The sequence below is a fragment of the Molossus molossus genome, unplaced genomic scaffold, assembly GCF_014108415.1.
Source record: "Molossus molossus isolate mMolMol1 unplaced genomic scaffold, mMolMol1.p scaffold_m16_p_23, whole genome shotgun sequence".
Lineage (NCBI taxonomy): Eukaryota > Metazoa > Chordata > Mammalia > Chiroptera > Molossidae > Molossus > Molossus molossus.
Genome location: NW_023425359.1, coordinates 5,277,138 through 5,297,203, shown reverse-complemented (window position 1 = coordinate 5,297,203; position 20,066 = coordinate 5,277,138). Strand labels below are relative to the sequence as shown.

The 20,066-nt window shown below is 50.2% G+C and overlaps 1 protein-coding gene across 1 annotated transcript in view; it reads right to left on the bottom strand.

Annotated features, from left to right (window-relative positions):
- Positions 1-20,066, bottom strand: part of PCNX2 (pecanex 2) — a 229,066-nt gene that overhangs the window by 140,922 nt on the left and 68,078 nt on the right. Inside the window, exons 14-15 of the mRNA XM_036277465.1 lie at positions 19,807-19,917; positions 18,686-18,777 (exon numbers count right to left, since the gene is read on the bottom strand). Coding sequence (XP_036133358.1) covers positions 18,686-18,777; positions 19,807-19,917 — 203 coding nt within the window. The remainder of the gene's footprint in view (positions 1-18,685; positions 18,778-19,806; positions 19,918-20,066) is intronic.

The following is a 20,066-nucleotide window of genomic DNA, read 5'->3' as shown; positions in this document are numbered from 1 at the left end:
GTTCCCGCCAGCCTCACCTTCTCAGAAACGAAAAGCACTTTCTTTCTCGCCCCAACAGGGAAGGTCTGAGATCCCGAGAGAAGCATCTGGAAGGAACTAGGCGGTGAGCCTGGAGCTAAGAGCCACTATTCTGCCACCCGCCCGCTGGGCGACGCCCTTGCTGGTCTGTGGTTGATCCTCACACGTGGCCGATACGGCTTCACTGCCCCTCCAATCTGTCCCTTCCTTTCGTTGTGTCCTGCTGGGCGAGGCTCCCACAGTCTCGGTCCATCGTGGGAACATGGAGTGCCCATCCCCACACCCCTCCCCCACTCCATGGGCCCTGGGGTTCACCCTCCACGTAGCCAGAGTGGTCTCTCAGCAACGGCAATCAGCCTCATTACTGTCCTCCACTCGGTACTTGTCAATGACTCCTCACTGACTACCTAATGAAATCCACTCCGCAGGAAGCTGCACCAGCCACGAGGATCTGGCCCGCGTCCGACGTTCCGGCCCCACTCCTCGCGTTTAGGATTGACGGCCACAAACCACGAAGACACACTGCTCCCTGCCCCTGCTTTGCAGACAGGGCGCCCTCTGCACAGAGGGCTCTCCCACACGCCCGCCCCCTCCGCTCTGCCAGCTGACCGCCCCGGCTTCCCAGGAAGACTTCCTGGCCCCTGCTACGTGCCAGGCACCAAGGAGAGGGCCCGTGAGGAAGGCAGACACAGGGAGCACGGTGAGAAACCGGCAGGAATGACGAGCGACGCCGCAGACGCAGGGAGCACGGTGAGAAACCGCAGGAATGACGAGCGACGCTGCAGACACAGGGAGCACGGTGAGAAACCGGCAGGAATGACAAGCGACGCCGCAGACGCAGGGAGCACGGTGAGAAACCGCAGGAATGACGAGCGACGCTGCAGACGCAGGGAGCACGGTGAGAAACCGCAGGAATGACGAGCGACGCCGCAGACGCAGGGAGCACGGTGAGAAACCGCAGGAATGACGAGCGACGCCGCAGACGCAGGGAGCACGGTGAGAAACCGCAGGAATGACGAGCGACGCCGCAGACACAGGGAGCACGGTGAGAAGCCGGCAGGAATGACGAGCGACGCCGCAGACACAGGGAGCACGGTGAGAAACCGCAGGAATGACGAGCGACGCCGCAGACGCAGGGAGCATGGTGAGAAGCCGGCAGGAATGACGAGCGACGCCGCAGACACAGGGAGCACGGTGAGAAACCGCAGGAATGACGAGCGACGCCGCAGACGCAGGGAGCACGGTGAGAAACCGCAGGAATGACGAGCGACGCCGCAGACGCAGGGAGCACGGTGAGAAGCCGGCAGGAATGACGAGCGACGCCGCAGACGCAGGGAGCACGGTGAGAAACCGCAGGAATGACAAGCGGCGCTGTGGCACGGAGCTCGGCCGGGTGCGTGCGGAGCAGGCCGCAGGCTCGCTGAGCCCCGAGTGTGGTGAGGGTGGGGCCGCACACCGGGAAGCTCAGGAGAACACGTCCTCCCTGCAGGGCTTCTAGGAGAGGCAAGCTCAGTGCCGAGGTGCCCGTGGACGGATGGGACTGTCCGCGTCCACCCTACACACACTCCTTCACTGCTGCCTGGCCACCGCCACGGCCGCTCCCCTTCATCTTACACTTGGCTGGCACAAAGTAAAATATGAAAACGAGCAAACCTCCAAAACAGAAAACCTGTTCAATCTGCCTCCTTCCACTGATTCCTCTGTGCTTGCCCACGCTGAGTATTTCATTCACCGTCTCGTGCAGCCCAGAAAAATGCAAACGCAGGGAAAATCACTACGAGCAGAATTCAGGAACCTTGACATTGGAAATCATTGTCGTTGCAGGACACGGGAAAGGTCGGGGGACTGGTGCTGCAGGGGTTGATTCGCGGCGCATCACCTCCTGGAATGAATGATTCTGTGGAAGGCGCTACACTTCTCAGGGGCTCGGCCTCCTCTTCTATAAAACAGTGACAAGGACCTTCTTGAAGAATTGCATTAATGACTTTATGAGATCTGAAACCGCCTTGCACACCGCAAAGAAGTATGTCGATGCTAGTTTTTATTAATTGAAAAAAAAAAAGTACCCTTGATGGATGGTCTTCGCACACAATACACTGAAGCCAGACTAAACATAGTTAAATAATTGCTCACCTACTTTTATTTGCCCGGTACCCCTCCCCGAATTCTTCTCTCCCTTACTCTCTCTGTGATTTAATCCCTTCAATGCAAACACGAATGCACAGCCAACCTCATTATGCTGAGGGCCCTCCCTTCTCAGCTACTAAAACAGCAGTTGGTCGGAAAGGGCGTAGTGGGGTCAGAGTGAGTGCTGTCCCCTGCCTCCCCCTTCCCAGCCCTCCTCTCGGCCAGTGACGCACGTCTGCCTCGGTGACGGTCTGCTGGGCATCTGACCCTCCGGGGTGGAGCCCTGGCGAGCAGGGCCCGTCTGTACTGCCCAGGGGTGGGAACACCTCATGGGCTGGGCCCTGATGGGCATCCACACTGTGCACACAGAACCAGTGCACCAGATCCCAGAGCCTGTTCCTTACTTTGCAGCGCACACCAAAGGGTAACGGCACAGATCACGGCATCCCCGTGTCCACCAGCGCAGACCAGGTTGCTCTTCCCCGGGCGGAGCAGGACTAAAAGCATGGCGCTGGCCGAGGTCTGCCCTGTTCAGTCCCAACTCAGCTGAGTCTCAGTACCAAGACACTGGACAAGCTAACAAGCCTCGGTTTCCTTATCCAAGATTATGAAAAAGTCACCCCCCATAGGATTGCTGTAAGTATTACATGAGTACTGTGTGTTAAATACTTAGTGGAATAGCCAGTATCAAATGCTCAACGAATGTCTGCTATTACTAAATGCTTTACTAAGACGCTGGTTCAGTCCAGTCGGCTGCTGTAATAGAATACCACAGGGGACTGAGCATTGAGCGAAGTCACATTTCCTGAAAAATTAGGATCAGCGTTAAGAATGGTCCTTCTCTAGGAGGCGATGGAGGAACAATGGTTTCTCTAGATTCCATGTATTCTTCTGTTTCCGTACAAGACAGAAATAATGAAACAGGAAATCGACGCATGTGACTCCGATTTGCCGAGACTCACCCACTGAACTGACGGACCTCGTTGGGGGTAATTCTCGTGTGTTTAAGCTGCCACGTTCCTTGCGTGTCCTATTGTTAGTCAAAGTCTGTATTCATTCTTCCACACGTGATTCTTTCAGGCATAACCCATAGCGTCAGGATACAGTGTTAGAGGCAAATGAATGGCAGTGCCCACAGAGGCAGGGGTGCTTCCCTCAACAAGGTAAGAGCAAAGCGATGCCGGAACGACAGCCAATCCTCCCAGAAGGAGGGTGCGCTGCAGGGCGGCCCCTCCACGCTCCCGGCGCTGGTCTGCACGCTGTCCAGCCCGGCCTCCGACTCCACATAACTCTTAGAAATAACCATGGCTGACCCGAGTTTGGACAGATTATAAAAGGGCAGACCACCTGGATTTCCTAGCTTGCCTACTAGAAACACCAAGCTCCAAGTTCTTAACCTTGTTCATCTTTTCAACAGACACAGTTATTTACATAGAATATAGGAGGCAATTTCTCAAGGAAGCAAGGATAGGAAAGACTCCTTGGATGTCAATATCAGTTATTCTTTCCTGTGCCAAGTACCAAATTTGCAAAACCATATCATCTTCAGGAAAGATTATTTTAGATTTGAAAGACACCTCGCAGCTGAGCTAGCCTAACCCCTTCAAATTACTGATCACTAAGAATTCAGGAAGAGTGGAAGAGACCCACCCGGGATGGCGAGACGGGACCCCGCCCTGCCGTGTCTCTGCACTCCGGCACCCTGACGTCTGTGCCGCTCACTGTGCAAAATGTGCCGACATCTCACCACCTTCCACCCAGTAAGAGTTGGCACGTTTGAATAATCACCCACCCACCGCCATGCCGTGGTGTTGGCCGTCTATTCTGTAACTGCGGCTTTGGTGCTTGTTGTAACAGGGCACAGTGACGGCCCAGACGAAGAAGTGATCTGGGAGGAGCTCAGGGGCAGCTTCATGGAGGACCAAGCAAGGACTGGGTTTGCAAAGGTGACTAAGAATGAACGTGGGAGAGCGCAATCCAGGAATGAAGCGGTGTGATGCCTGAGGCTGCGTGAGCCTGCCCTCACGCATGGGCCTGGTAATGCTGCAGGAGGATACAGCTGTGTGATTCTAATGCTGCAGCTCTTAAAGAGATACGGAGTTTACAGGAATAGATAAAAGAGTGGGAAATAAGCTTGAAAGAAATACACTGAAGGCAAATGACCTGTACAGTTTATCATCTCAGAACTTTCTGCACTGGGAAGGGAGGCAGCTGGGTGCCATCATCTCTGCAGATCAAACAAAAAATATGCTTCAACCTCAACAGTGGAATCGGCGTGTAATTTAGGGAAGAACTTCTGATGTCAATGAATCAATAAAGTTACAATTTGGAAAACATTAGCAGTTCTTTTTCCCACATTACTTTAAAACACAGATGTTTTCCTTGGAGAGGCAAGATGTAAACTTGCTGCAAGAGAAGCTTGCTAGGAGTTTTTCGTATGCTTTTATTACATACTGCTGGTTGAAAAGCTCCAGTTTACTTCCTCCCGCCCCCCACCCCCCACAACTAAATAAACAAGTCGAGTAGGAGGAGGAGCTCCCCAGAATTGTTTTATGGCACTGAGATTTTGTGGGAAACCCGTTCTGTACTCCTGTCTCCTTGCTCTCGGGATCACTCTCCGGGCCCTTCAGCTGGGCGCCTGCGTCCAGGGCCGCCTCCCAGTGGGAAACCACCAACGAACCACAGTGAGCCTGACTGGGTGTCCAAGGCACCGCAGCACCGAGACGCCAAGCTTCTAGAGGGAGTCAGAGGTACAGGAAGAAAAAAGATGCATTTGAGGATGCTTCTATTTGAATTTTTATTTGAGGATAGAGTAGGAAATAGTGGCATTTGAGGGAGAGGAGGTTTGGGAAAGAAACCATCCAGGGCACCGTGTGCTGCTCAGAGTGGTGTTCCAACACCCGTTTCTGCAGAAGGAACAAGAGGGTACTGACTGGCATTTCCGGTGGATTTGTAAACGTAAACTTTTATCCTTTAAACGTGTATGTAGTTGTCTTGAATTTTATGTATATATGTAATTTATTTATTAGACTCACATACACACAGATACACATGACACACAAACACACGCAGATTTTGGAGGGACGGGCGTTAAGCGATCCATCACCCGCCGACGACGAGGTGCACACCAGGACTCAGTCTGCCTCGAGGTTGACATGCCTGATGACGCTGAGGTTTTCTCGGGGCCGTGAATCAGAAACGGTGTAGATTGATGAGCACTGGCTTCGTAAAGCTCCCACAGGTCTTGAAATATTTTTATGAGGTAGAAATAAAACTGTCTGATAGCCACACAATTCCGTGGTAGATGTCAAACGCACTTGGGGATTCTTTTGATGGAAATGCACAGGGATGTTCAGCTTTGAATAAAAGTGCTCTCTAAAGAGAATCTTAATGTCAGCGTTTTTTCCTTAGAAATTTTAGACATCTCTACAATGGAATTTATGGATTTGCAGATGAACTGACGGTTTAGTTATAAAGTGGGTGCAAACAGACCAAATGCTCGTGTCGCTGTTTCCTTCATATCAGGTTCACACACTTTCTAAGAAAAAAAGGAATAGTTTTTTCTTAATCCAATGAACATAGGGGCACTTCTGAGATCTGAGTTTTCTTTTTTTATCCTCACCTGAGGACATTTTTTGCATTTATCTTCAGATAGAGCAGGAGAGAGGGAGGAAGAGAGAAAAACATCGATGTGAGAGAGACACATCAACTGGTTGCCACCCACACAACCCCAACCAAATGGGGCCGGGGACAAACTGCAACCGAGGTACGTGCCTCTAGCGGGAACTGAAGCTGGGACTCCCCGGTCCATGGGCCGACACTCTAACCGCTGAGCAAAACTGTCTAGGGCTGAGAGATCTGAGCTTTCATACCTCCTAAAATAAGAACCACATCCCATCTCTTGGACCCTCACATAGGTCCTATTTCTCGGTCTACCTAGGACACCAGTCTCACCTTTGAGTAAAAGGAGCTCTGTATTCCTGAAGTTCCAGAGACCGAGTCCATCCGAGCCCCGTCCTTGTGCCGTCCACTCTGTGTCCACACGTGGCCTCGGCCACCACGTGAGCAGCACTTGTGAGTGTGCACTGGGCGCACTTAGGGCCCCACACCCAGCGCTCCTCCCTCACCCACCCTGAGCACCCTGGGGCCCGTGCCCAGCACCAGGTCTAATTCGCAGTAGGCAGTCACCAGGTGTTCAGTACATAATGGACGGCCACCTTAACAGGCGTGACGGATTAGACTTCATGTGTACTAAAAGTAGATTTTTCTTATTTCATATTCTTTATCATTTTGAAGAAAAACATCCTACGTTTATGATTTTTAAAATATTTTACATTTAGGAATAGGTACTGAAGAAAAATGAGATCATTAGCCAGAGAGAGAGACTGACAGGTACTATTCATTCAAACTCATCTATATCAACATAGATACATACGGATACACATACACACACGCGCGCACGCAAATATGTACTTTTGGAAAACGCTTGACATTTACTTTCCTTGTCATGGTCTTTGTTTCAGTTACCTGTATTTATTCAACCCAGAATTTTAAAGAACATCTTTAACAAACTTTTTCATGGGATGTAAAAAGAAGCATACATAAAGCAGGCTGCAGCTTTGAGGATCTCATGGCCAAACTGGGAGTGACGAAAAGGTGTACAAACCACCAGACACAGGTCCTCGGTTCTGAGCAAGGACGTCACTAACCACTCTGCGTACATTCTCGCATCTAGTTCAAAGCACACCGAGGTAAATACTGCGCATTTCAAACATAAGGAAACACGTGCTACCTCACTGATCATTGTGGTGAGTATATGTATATGCCACGGAGAACGGGTTACATACAGAAAAAGTGTGCAAACAGCAGCAGGACTATCTATCTAGAGGCCTTTCGAAGAGAGCTGAGCTCCGGCCGGCTCGGCTGGTACGAGCAGCCTCCCACTGCACCGGGACCAGCACTGCCGTCCTCCAGGCTGACACTTTCCTGTCCCATCCTCGCTCTCCCTGAGCTCCGGCCGGCTTGGCTGGTACGAGCAGCCTCCCACTGCACCGGGACCAGCACTGCCGTCCTCCAGGCTGACACTTTCCTGTCCCATCCTCGCTCTCCCTGAGCTCCGGCCGGCTCGGCTGGTACGAGCAGCACTGCACCGGGACCAGCACTGCCATCCTCCAGGCTGACACTTTCCTGTCCCATCCTCGCTCTCCCTGAGCTCCGGCCGGCTCGGCTGGTACGAGCAGCACTGCACCGGGACCAGCACTGCCATCCTCCAGGCTGACACTTTCCTGTCCCATCCTCGCTCTCCCTGAGCTCCGGCCGGCTCGGCTGGTACAAGCAGCCTCCCACTGCACCGGGACCGGCACTGCCATCCTCCGGGCTGACACTTTCCTGTCCCATCCTCGCTCTCGCTGAGCTCCGGCCGGCTCGGCTGGTACGAGCAGCCTCCCACTGCACCGGGACCGGCACTGCCATCCTCCGGGCTGACACTTTCCTGTCCCATCCTCGCTCTCCCTGAGCTCCGGCCGGCTCGGCTGGTACGAGCAGCCTCCCACTGCACCGGGACCGGCACTGCCATCCTCCAGGCTGACACTTTCCTGTCCCATCCTCGCTCTCGCTGAGCTCCGGCCGGCTCGGCTGGTACAAGCAGCACTGCACCGGGACCGGCACTGCCATCCTCCAGGCTGACACTTTCCTGTCCCATCCTCGCTCTCCCTGAGCTCCGGCCGGCTCGGCTGGTACGAGCAGCACTGCACCGGGACCAGCACTGCCATCCTCCAGGCTGACACTTTCCTGTCCCATCCTCGCTCTCCCTGAGCTCCGGCCGGCTCGGCTGGTACAAGCAGCACTGCACCGGGACCGGCACTGCCATCCTCCAGGCTGACACTTTCCTGTCCCATCCTCGCTCTCCCCATCTGTCAGTCCAAACTGGACAATCACCGAATCCTATCAGTAATGACTTCACTACATTTCCTGGATTCGACCAAAACCTAAGTCCAGATCTTATTTCACTCAACAACTGTCAATTCCATTTTGAACAAGTGAGCTATCCTTATTCTTCCTGTTTCTTCCCCAGTCAGGGTCAGCGGCAGCTGTCCAAGTCCTCCAGCCCAAGCTTGAGGATCATGACAACCAGCATCAGCTGGGTCTGGAGACCGGTTACACTTTCCACCTTCCAGGAGGGACGTGTGACAGGAAGCCCCGGCTGCCACCGAGCACCCCGCCCCTCCCCCACTGCAGTGACCCCTCACCAGCTGTCCACAGCTGAAAGACTTGTGATGCCTGCCCCTCGCGTACAGAAAGGCACGAGTCTGGCCATCGAGTAGAACCAAAGTCTAGTATAATAAAAGTACACGAACGCTTGGTTTTGTTTTCAGAGCTGTCACTACTAACATAGCACACACCAGCTGCTGCTGCTGACCTGGCCACCAGCATGTGCGCTTCCTACTGCAGTGTGCAAATGACCACAAAGCTGGTGGCTTGGACACGCGTGGATGGGCTCGCAGGGTGGTTGGTCGTGGGGGCACGGTGTGCCGGCCCCTGCGGGGGATCCCACCAGGCTGAAATCTCGGTGCCGGCCAGGGCCGCGATCTTCCCTGAGACCCGGCCCCTTCCAAGCTCACTGGCGGTCGGCAGAACTCATTTCCTTGTGGCGTGGGACTGAAGGCCCCCCTTCCTTGCTGGCTGTGTGCTGGGGGGCACGCCCACTCTGAGAGGCCCCCTCGGCTTGACGAGTGTCCTCTCCACGGGTGGTTCACACAAGGAGCTTACTTCTCAGACCCAGGAGGTCTCCGCCGCTGCTTGTCACTGACCCCGACTCCCCCTCACAGCTTGTCTGACTAGGTCAGGCTCATCCAGCCCCATGCCTTCCGACGGACTTAGTCCCTGATTAGGGACCTTAACTGCATCGGCACAATCCCTTCATCTTTGCCAGATAATGGAACCGAATCCCGGGAGTGACGTCCCATCATACTGCAGGTCACCCACACTCACAGGGCAGAAATCACGGAGGGTGGGCACACGGGGGGCGGGAGTCTCGGGAGACTTTAAATTCTGTCCACCACACCGTTTAACGCGAACCCTTGAGCCAGACACTTTATACACACGAGCAGTCTCATTCCATTCACTCCTGACGACACGAGGCGGCACTAACCCGTCCCACGGAGGAGAGCCCGGCCCAGCAGGCGCCCCGTGCTTTGGCCCGGCCCGGGGTGTGTCATCTTTCCTCTGCATAACGTGGAGCTGCAGTAAAGGGCAAAGGAGAAAACACTGGGAAATCACTTTAAATGTAGTGCCATAGGTCTGGGAGGTATCTTATGTGCCTGAGAATGGTTCTTCTGACTAGAAAATACATTCACACTTCGAGAGTGTGAGGACTCAAACTGAAAAGACACAGAACTGGGGTGTGGGATGTGGGATGCTGTGTGAACCCCTTAATCTCTCTGGACCCCATTTCCTCATTTTCAGAAATAAAGAAAAGGGCTGCACTGGAGGACATCTCAGGTCCGTCTCCACAGTAAAACTATCCTAGAGCAATACGTCTGTTTTATATCTGCAATTAGATTTTAAACCCCGAATGCCGGGGAAGCGCGTTACTTCAGCTCCCGCCCCGCAGAACCGAAGAACAGGGAGAAGCTCTCCCACAAGCAGTCGTTAATGAAGCTTGGAAACACTAAATTACAATAATGTGCTCCAACCTCTGGATCCTCCTGCCATCAATAAAATATAATCTCTTCGTAAGGGATGATAAAAAATAGAAGTCACGGACATATAGAAAGCCCAGCTAATTAACTACTGAGACATTTCTCCAGGGAGCCAATATTCCGGTTGTTTCTGTACATCACTGTCAAATGTTTGAGTCACTGAGGGAGCCCTTCAGATGTTACTTGCTTCCACCTTGGAGGAGTCAAAGAGAATATGATGTTAGAAGAGGAATCACATTTTTTCCTAATTAATATTCTAGAGAGAAAAATTAACTCCCAATCCCTCAATCTGTCTCTATCAAGTGAGAATAATAAAAATAAAGGCCATAAATAGATATCAAGACTCATACAGGGAATTGTGTCTCTGGTAAGCTGACACGCTGAACTGTTCACAAGGGCCCATCAATCCATCGCAGGACGGAGATAAAAGGACGAAATCAATCCCAGCAGTGCAAGGAGGACGCATCAAAGGCATAAACAGAAGCATCATTAGACAAGCAGAACCACAGCCTGGGAAAGTGTGCGAGGTGGAAGACGGAGCTTCCTTTCCCCTAAGGACCCCTGGGAATTTGCTCGCCTCACTCACTCACTTCCAGCATTGAATAGGTGCCGCGTCTGAGCGCGGAGAGTCCATCTGTGGCCACGAGGACCTCAGGACTTACAAATGAGAAGGGAAAAATGCAAACAGCTTGATTTTTACCAAAAGATGTTTCAAAATATAGATAGAACATTAAGAATCTGTAAGAACAGACCACGTTATTTCTCGTAAGTGGTGCTTGTCGTGTGCAGAGCGAGGGAAGCCAGGACCTCTCTGGGACGCGATGAACCTTCCCAAGCACCCCAGTTCCACCCGGGGAAAAGCATGTTTCAACACTTACCTCGAGCCCTCAGATTTCACCCCCACCACAGAACTAGCGCTGTGCTCTCAAAATGGAATCCGCTTACTCTGACCCAACAGTCACACCTAGAGCAGGCCATCCACAGAAAGGAAAGGAAATACCAAGTCTCAACCCAGGCTAAAAAAGATTATATCGCTTGGGCCAGCTCTGGTCAGTTGGTCCTGGCTGCCTTGTATACTGTCCGGGCACCTGAGGCCCCACTGACCCCAGTAAACAAAAATGCGATGATCAGCCCTGACCAGTTTGGCTCAGCAGTTGGAAAGTTGGCCTGTGGACCAGAGAGTCCTGGGTTCGGTTCCCACTAGGGGCAGGTACCAAAAAAAAAAAAAAAAAAAGGCGATGATCAATTGCCAACATCTGATCTGAGGGGGGAGTCAGACTTGGGGAGGTGAGGAAATGGAACACACCCATCCCACCATTAGGAAAAACCCTAACACTGTCTTCTTGAAAACTAGATTCTTCAAGGGTTTCTAAATCCCCAAAGACTTTGTAAGAAAAAGTCATTTAACAAACCCAGGAGTGTGCATGACTTTTGATAATACTTCCACTGCTGATAATGAGCGTTTAGCATCCTCAAATGAAATGGGTTTTCAGAGCCTGCAACTTCTCCTATAGAAACGAATCTAAGAAGTCCCAGGAGTGAGGCCTCCTGGGGATGGGAGAAGGTTCTGTCTTCCACAGAGTCAACCACGATCCATTACCCATGAGTCATTTTTCACTACCAAACGAGTCTTAGCTGCTGAACAGCAGGAGACGTGAGACAAAGGTCCGCCCAAGTCAAGGACGAGGGCAAGCGGAGGTGACTTGGCAGAGAGTCGGCACGGAGAACACGCTGAGAGTCAGAAAGCGGGGTTCAGTCTGACCACTCGTGGAGGGACCTGGGGAGTCAGCTGCTGGAACCTTTCGGTGTCTGTTCCCATCATTACTGGGAACCTCAGCTCACCCATGGTGCTCAGCATCTTAGAGCTGGTGACTTCTTTTCCCCTAAGTTTCTGTCATGGAAACATGCCCACCACATCAAAACATATTTTTTAGTGTTGCAGAGGAAAGATGACACACTCTGGGCCGGGCCAAATCACAGGGCGCCTACTGAGCTGGGCTCTTCCTCCGTGGGACGGGTTAGTGCTACCTCGTGTCGTCAGGAATGAATGGAATGAGACTGCTCGTGTGTATAAAGTGTCTGGCTCAAGGGTTCGCATTAAACGGTGTGGTGTCCATAATTTGATGACTCCTGCACAGATAGCCAAGCTTCTGTCTCATTTACCATTTCTGTAGGTTAATTTCCTTGCCCCCTCCCCCGCCTGCCATGGCCATTCATCCCTAACTGGTGACAAGGTCTCACAGGCTTGACTGCATTCCCTACCACGAAGTCTCCAGCCGGGCTGAAAACCAACTTCTCTGATTGTCCCTCTTCTGACCGTCCACGGCACATCAGCACTCAGTCAACGTTAAACTGCGGCGAAGGAACGACATTTTCTCCTTCGTGTCGCTCTAGCGCCCAGCAGTCATTTCTAAGCAAATCAACATGTGGTGACTACGAGCAAACGTGAGCTTTTCAGCCTCCCCGCCAGTTACAGGGACCTTGCATCAGCCGAAGACGAGGCACTGATACCACCGCTGACTACTGTTCAGCGTTGCAGCCCTGGTCAAAACGGCATTAGGAACACGGGGAGCTGGCTTTCCCCTCCATTCAAAGTCCAACAAGTATTCACAGAGAGAAAAGGCAGGTCCTCCAATGTCATTAACAAAAAAGGGGGACATTTTTTCCTATTTGTTTATGAGTCTTCAATATGAAAAGTGAGAATGAGTATGATGTTCCAGAAAATGTATAGAAAGAAAACCAAGTCTAGTCAGTCTATTGCTTTTTTTAAAACTTCAGAAGACAGGAAAGAATTCTGCAATAACTCAGGAAAGATTTAAGTTGGTCCCATTCTCGCTCTCCTCAAAAGTAAATATTGACAAGTGATGGCTCTACTCAGCGGTAGAAATCCTCTTTTGACAACAAGAAAAAGCCAGATAACTTATAAAATCTCAACTTAAAAGTAATTACAATCAATACGTTGAAGGATCTAGGAATTGGTGGACAATACTGATAAACAGAGGGGTGATTTCAAGAGAAACTGAAACTGTATGTAGAAGTCAAATGGAAATGCTAGGAATAAAAAATGTGTTATAAGGGATTTTAAAAATTCCATTGCTCGCCCTTTGTTATCACACTGGATACAACAGAGGAAAGAATTAGTAAAATTCAAGATAAGTCAATAAAAATTATTTAAAAGAAAACTCAAATTAGTGTCAACAAGAGTATCCAAAGTAATCAATCCCACAGCTAGTGTTATACTTAACAGTAAAAGAATGAATTTTTTTTCTCCTAAGATTGGGAACAAGACAAATGTCTGATCTCAGCGGTTCCAGTCACAAGGCTCTGGAAATTACAGCCAGTGCACTAAGGAAAGAAAAATAAATCAAAGGTATACAGACTGGAAGAAAAAACTAAAACCATCTTTATAGAGAACATGATTATTTACGTAGAAAATCTGAAAAACTACAAAAAGCTACTAGAACTGATAAGTAAATTTAGCAAGGTTGCAAGTATAAGCCTAAATATATAAAAAGTAATTGTATATACTATCAATGAACAACTGGAACTTTAAATTATACAACACAATAACACTTATAATACATAAAACACACGAACTACTTAGTAATAAATGTAAAAAATGTGTGCAGTATGTAGGTTAAAAAGTACAAAATATTTCTGAGAGAAATTAACAAAGACTCAGGTAAATGAAGCAACACCACGTTCATAGATCAGAAGACTCAATATGGTTACGATGTCAGATCTCTCCAAATTGATCTATGACTTCAATATAATTTCAATCAAAATTTCTGTAGGCTATTGTAGGAATTGGCAAATACATTCTAAAACTTATACTGAAGAAAAAAAAAAAAAACAGACCTACAGTATCTAAATGTTTTTTGAAAAAGAATAATGTTGAAACCCTCACACAATTTGATTATTTATCTTTCACTCTGAAGGATAATGTTGCAGGGTAAAGGAATCTAGCTTGATGGTTTTCTTTTTTCTGAACACATTAATTATTTCACTCCACTCTTGGCTTACTTGCATAGTTTCTACCTTAGTCAGCTCAGGCTGCCATAACAAAATGCAATAGCCTGGGTAATTTAAGCAACAAAGGTTTATTTTTCACAGTTCTGGAAGCTGGAATTCTGAGATTAGGACGCCGGCACAATCAGGGGCTGGTGGGACCTCTCTTCCTGGCTTGCAGATGGTCACCTTCTCTCGGCTTCATACGGCCGAGAGAGCTCTGCCGTCCCTTCCTGTTCTTAGAAGGGCACTAATCCTGCCGTGAGGGCCCCACCCTCATGGCCTCATCTAAAATTAATTATCTCCCAAAGGCCTCATCTCCAAATAGCATCATACTGGGGGTTAGAGTTTCAACATATGAGTTTTTGGGGGACACAATTCAGTCCATAGTAGTTCCTGAGAAGTCAGATATGACTGTAATTTTTGCTCCTCTAAAGGTAAGGTGTTTTTTCCCTCTGGTTGCTTCAATATTTTTTATCTTTGATTTCAGGAGTTTACATCCATAGGTGTAGTTTTGGGCATTTATCCTGCTTGGTGTTCCCTGAGTTTCCTGGATCTGGGGTTTGTTGTCTGATATTAATTTGGAGAAATTCTCAGTCATTATTGCTTCAAATACTTCTCCGTCTGTTTTTTCTTTTCCTCTGGCATTCCCATTACACATGTTATACCTTCTGTACTTGTCTCACAGTTCTTGGATATTCTTCTTTTTCTCAGTCTGTGCTTTCTCTCTCTTTTCCACTTGGAAGTTTCTAATGACATATCCTTAAGCTCAGAAATTCTTTCCTCAGCTGTATCCAGTCTAATGAGCACATCAAAGGCATTCTTTATTTTTGTTACAGTGTTGTTGTTTTTTAATCCTCACCTGAGGACATGCTTAGAGAACTAAAGGGAGGGAGGGAGAGAAACATTAATCTGTTGCCTTCTATACATCCCCAACCAGGGATCGAACCTGAAACCCAGGTATGTGCCTGACCAGGAACAGAACTGGTAACCTTTCTGTGCACAGGACGACACTCAGCCGAGACACTCTGGCCGGGTTGTTACAGTGCTTTTAATCTCCAGCGTTTCCTCTGGTTCTTTGTTTAAAACCCATCTCTCTGCTTCTGCATCGTCCACATGTTCCTGCATGCAGACTGCTTTATCCATTAGCGCCCCTAACACATCCTCCTGGTTTGTAAGTTGACAGGCGGGTAATTCCAGCACCCCTGTCATATCGAAGTCTGGTTCGGAGGCTTGCTCTGACTTTTCAAACTGTTTTTTGCCTTGTAATTGTTGTTTTTTTTTTTTTTTTGATAGCCAGACATGATACACTTGGAAAAAAGAACTATGCTCAACAGGCCCTCAGTAATGGGGTGTCAGGTGTGAGGGGAGGGGTCCTCTAAGTGCTGCGATCAGTCCGCAGTCTCCGTGAGCCTGTGCCTCTGACTGTGACCTTCACCGCTTCCGAGCCCCTCATCAAGGGGAAGAATGACCAGAGCACACTGGGCTTCAGTGGGACTCTTCCCTCCCTCCACGTCAGCCACGCTCTGAAAAACATCCCTGCGGCTGAGGTTCCAGTACAGTTTGGGGGGCCCTGTGGAAGAGAACGTTCTGATGCTTTGCGGACGGTTCCTCTTCCTGCCACCTGATCGCCTGTGAGAACCGGCGAGGGGGAGCTCCTGCGGGTAAAGCTCACAAAGGCGGGGGGCCTCCCGATGACGAGTCCCCTGGAGCTGTTCACCCCCAGCCTGTCCACACGGAGTCTCGGGCAATTCCTCAGTGACAGCTGAGGTTTTCCACGGGGGTCTGGTCCCCACAGAGGTGTCTGCTGCTGGGTCCCTGCCGGGTCGGCCGTGATTCCCTGGGTCCGTCGGTCCGTCCGTCTCTCCAATGCTGGAGGCAACGTGCTTCCTCGCCTCTCCGAGGTCAGGGGAGCTGTGGCTCTTCAGTCTCGTCAGCTATTTGCTTGTTATTCGGAGGGAGCGACAAGTTCCAAACTCCGACACGCTGCACCTCAAGCCAGAGACAATCACTGAATTCTAACAAACTTTCCAAGATGATTCAGTGGGGAAGGCTAGTCTCTCCAACAACTGGGCCACTGAATCCCAGTCTTCTCCCACAGCACATACAAGATGAACCCAAACGGATCGCAGCTCTAATCTGGGACCTTTTATGGTGTATATTTTTAGATAGAACCTAAAATGTACAAACCATAAAATAAAAAGTTGATCATTTGGACTTCATTATAATACAACATGTCTGTTCTTCCAAAAATACTGTTAATGAAACGGAAAGACAAGCCGCAGACGAGGAAAGACATGTGTGCAACATGCATTTGATCAAAGACTTGTATCCAGAATATGCAAAAGACATATCTCAATAATGACAACAAACAATAAAATTAAAAAGTGGGCAACGTTCTAACAGATTTTCCCCAGCGACAAGCACAGAGAGCAAGCAGACCGCTCAGTGGTGGCTGTGACTGAGAAATGTAGCTGATCACAGAGTCAGATGCTCATACTGCTGGCAGGCTACTGTTGTTAAAAACTGACATGTGCTACAATCTGGAACACTCGGAGAGCTCACAGATTATGAGGGGCAAACTGGGCAGTTTCTTGTCAAGTTAAACGTAGACTTGCCATTCCATCCAGCAAGCCCACCCCAGGTATTCACTCCAGATACATGAAGACACACACCCACCCAGACACCTGTACACAAACGTTTATGGAAGTGTTAGTCACACTTTTCAAAAACTGGAAATAACCCCAGAAATACTAGTCAGCGATAAAAAAGAAACCACTGATCCAGGCAGGAGCATGGTGGGGTCTCAGCAACATTACGCTAAATGGAAGAAGTTAGACTGCATAAGTCCATGTGAAATTATAGGAAAGGCAAACTATGATGATAGAAAGACCAGAGGCTGCAGGAATCGGGGTGGGAGAGAACCTAGGACACTGTAACATGAAGAGAATTTGGGGTGGCAGACTGTTCTCTATCATGACCACGTACACCCATCAAAGCTCATCCGACTGTATAATGAACTAGTGAATGTACTGCATAAAGTTGATTTTTAGAAGTAGTAAGTGTCCGAATCAGACCAGTGGTGGCCCGAGACTGGGGCAGGCAGAAGACAGAGACTTCAGAGGACACAAGGGACGTCTGAGTCAGAGGACATGTTCTATAACTTGATGGTGGAGTTGACTGTATGACTACAAACACTTATCAAAACGTATCAAACTCTACATACCAAAAGTATATAGGCTACATCTAAATAAACCAGACTTTAAAAAATGAATGGAAAACAAACCAGTAACAAACAAGCAAACACTGAAACACAACTGGACAATGTGAGAAAGGTCCTTCCTGCAAGTAGAAGTCTGTGACCCCCACATTTTACACGCAGCTGTGAGCAAAGGCTACAGATAGAAAGAGGTCTCAAGGGCAAGGACCCAGAAATCACCTATCCAAGCACATTTCCCGAATGAGACACCTGGGGCCCTGTGACAGAATAAGGGAATGTGTTTCAAAAGAACGCAAGACACAAGTTTTAATTGTATGATTGTTCTACATGATGGTATAAATGTGTAACAAGCTGAACAATCACAGTATGAAAATTACCTTCCCGCATGCGGAAAAGGAGCCCCCCCACTCCCCCGCTTGTCTTTAATCTGAAAGAAAAGATGTCTTCGAAAGGGATGGAGGAGAGAGGGGGAGGATTCCGCCATCGATCGCCACCAATAACTACCGGGTTGGGCGATGATGCCGAATTCCTTCTCTCCCAAGAGGAATAAACTATTATGCTTTTGCCCCTGCCACTGACGAGTTTAATAAGACTGTAAGTCAATATTTTAACAGTTAGTTAAGAATGGCATATGATATTGAAAAACCCTTTAGAACATAGATTAAGTTTAGTTACTTTGTGCATGTAATTTCTATTTTATCCAAGAGATACCTATGGTTAAAACATTTAATGTGGGTGCCCCCAAAGTCAAGAGATCTCTATGCTATTAATGGATTGATTTTTTACAGAGCAGAGATGCCCTGAGGACATCAAGTGTGCTGCTGTTTCCTGACTGAGCCCACTCTCCTGACAGCCAGACAGCGAGGGGTCCTCCGCCCTCACACCTGCCCAGCGCCTGCTCCGGGGCCCGCGGTGCCTTCTGGCCGCTACCTCCCGGTCTTCACATAACATGCTGGTTTTAGTTCCTTATTTTTTAAAATTTCAGATAGTATTTGCTTGTTTTCCAATATGACAGACAGAACTAAGAGCTCCCAACACACACACACACACACGCGCACTTCACCCCTTCTTCCGTTATCAATAGAACTGTCATTCAAATCGTTACACCCACTGAATATGATGCACAGCTCAGCCATGCAGGTAAGTGAGCTACATTCCTTTTCTGATGCAATAAGGTAAGTTAATGCTTATCTTACTTTCATCACTTAGGCTCCCCTTGCTAATGGCAACATTTCAGCTTTTCCCATCTGGGTCAGCCTATTTTCATCTGTTTGCAGGTTCTCAAGTTTATCGCCGCCCCCGCCGCTCCTGTTCTCTGTTGGCCCACATAGCTTTATGCAAGTGTATCCCTGTACCTTCTTTTGAGTGGCATTTCAGAAGGAAGTGACGGGAAACCCACAGTCCCGCTGACCACTGTGTGTGGCAGAAGCCTTCCCAGTGTCATCACTGACCCTGATGGAGAGACACCTGCAGGGAGAGGCCCCCTCCCAGGCCTGCCACTCCTGATGCGCCAGGTTCCATTTCACTTACACCCGGAGCAACGCGTTCACCTGGGACAGCGGTGGATGTCATGAGGGCGAGGAGAAGGGAGAGGGCCCCTCCCCACACCTACCTTCACGGCGCTGAAGCAGAGCACGTGGAGCGCGGCGGCGGCGGCGGCACTCCGGGCCACGCTGCAGACGGCCGACGTCATCCCCGAGACGGCTGCAACACAAACAGCACAGTTGCTGCCAGACCGGCCATCCGCACGGCCAGCAAACCGTGAGAACGGCAGAGGCTGCGGCCTTCACACGGAAACGCCTGCTGACAGGGCCCCAGTCCGCACGCACAGGCGACAGACTGCCAGTGCAACAGAGACCCTGGCCCTTCAACCCCGGAGTCGGGGGCACTGACACAGAGCCCTGAGAACGTTCCTGGAAGACCCCGTGAACGGTCGGGTGGAGCAGGAGGCCTCCTCGCTTACGCCCGGGTAGTGAGGGAACAGAAGAAAGGGCAGAGACAGAGCGGGAGGGAGGGAGAGGGAGGAGGGGGGCAGTGACAGACACAGAACAAGCAGTGGCCCTGGGGGGTGATGACAGGTGGTGACATGACTGACGCCCGCTCTGCTCTGGTGCCTCACGGGCACGACTTCATTGCATCCTTGCAGCAGCCCTGAGATCCGCGTGTTCGCTTTTGTTTACAGAAGAGTCAGCTGTACAGTTAAGGAGTCTGCGAAGTCCCCACATGAGCGTGGGGCACAGTCCCCCACCGTGGTCTGAATCGCCACTGCCAGGCCGGGAGAGCCACAGTGATGATGGAGGGACACAGGCCACCTGTCTGCACAGGTACACACAGAACGGGCCATTGACATTCACAAGCTCCTGTTCACACACACTCCAGACACGGTTAAACACACATGCACACACACTTACATCCACTCATGCTCATTAACACAGGTTCTGGCGCGTGGTTTTGCCTTTGGCTGGTCAGAAGGGCCCCAAACCTATTCCAAAGCTCAGAGATTCTGTCTTCCCTGTTTCTTTGCCTGTCTTTGCTGAGCAGGGTGGACCCCCCTTCGATGTGGCCGAGTGAGTGCAGCCGGGCCCACCAGGCCCTGATGGGCCCAGCCTGGCGCGGTTCAGGTGCTCAGGACGAAGAGGAGCTACCTGCCCAGGCTCTCCTTGCAGCCCGAGGCTACTCTGCCTTCACCCGAACTTGAGAGCCCTGCACAGGAAGAGAAGAGTGTAGACTTACCTGAGCCTCCAAAAAACAGCATGTCGATTTGTTCCAAAAGGTAGATGCAGAAAGTGTTGATCTGCGGGAAGAGCCCCAGGAGGGAAATTGCAGGGAAGCAGTACAGAAACGCTGAAAGTGAGCAGACAGGGGTGACAGTGTGAAGGGGCGGTGCCGGGGTCCCCGATGAGTCCCCCTCGCCCACCACGGCCCACCCCACGCTGCCCAGGACACCAGAGGACAGTCCGTGGCAGTGACAGGGACTGCTCCCGAGGCAGAGG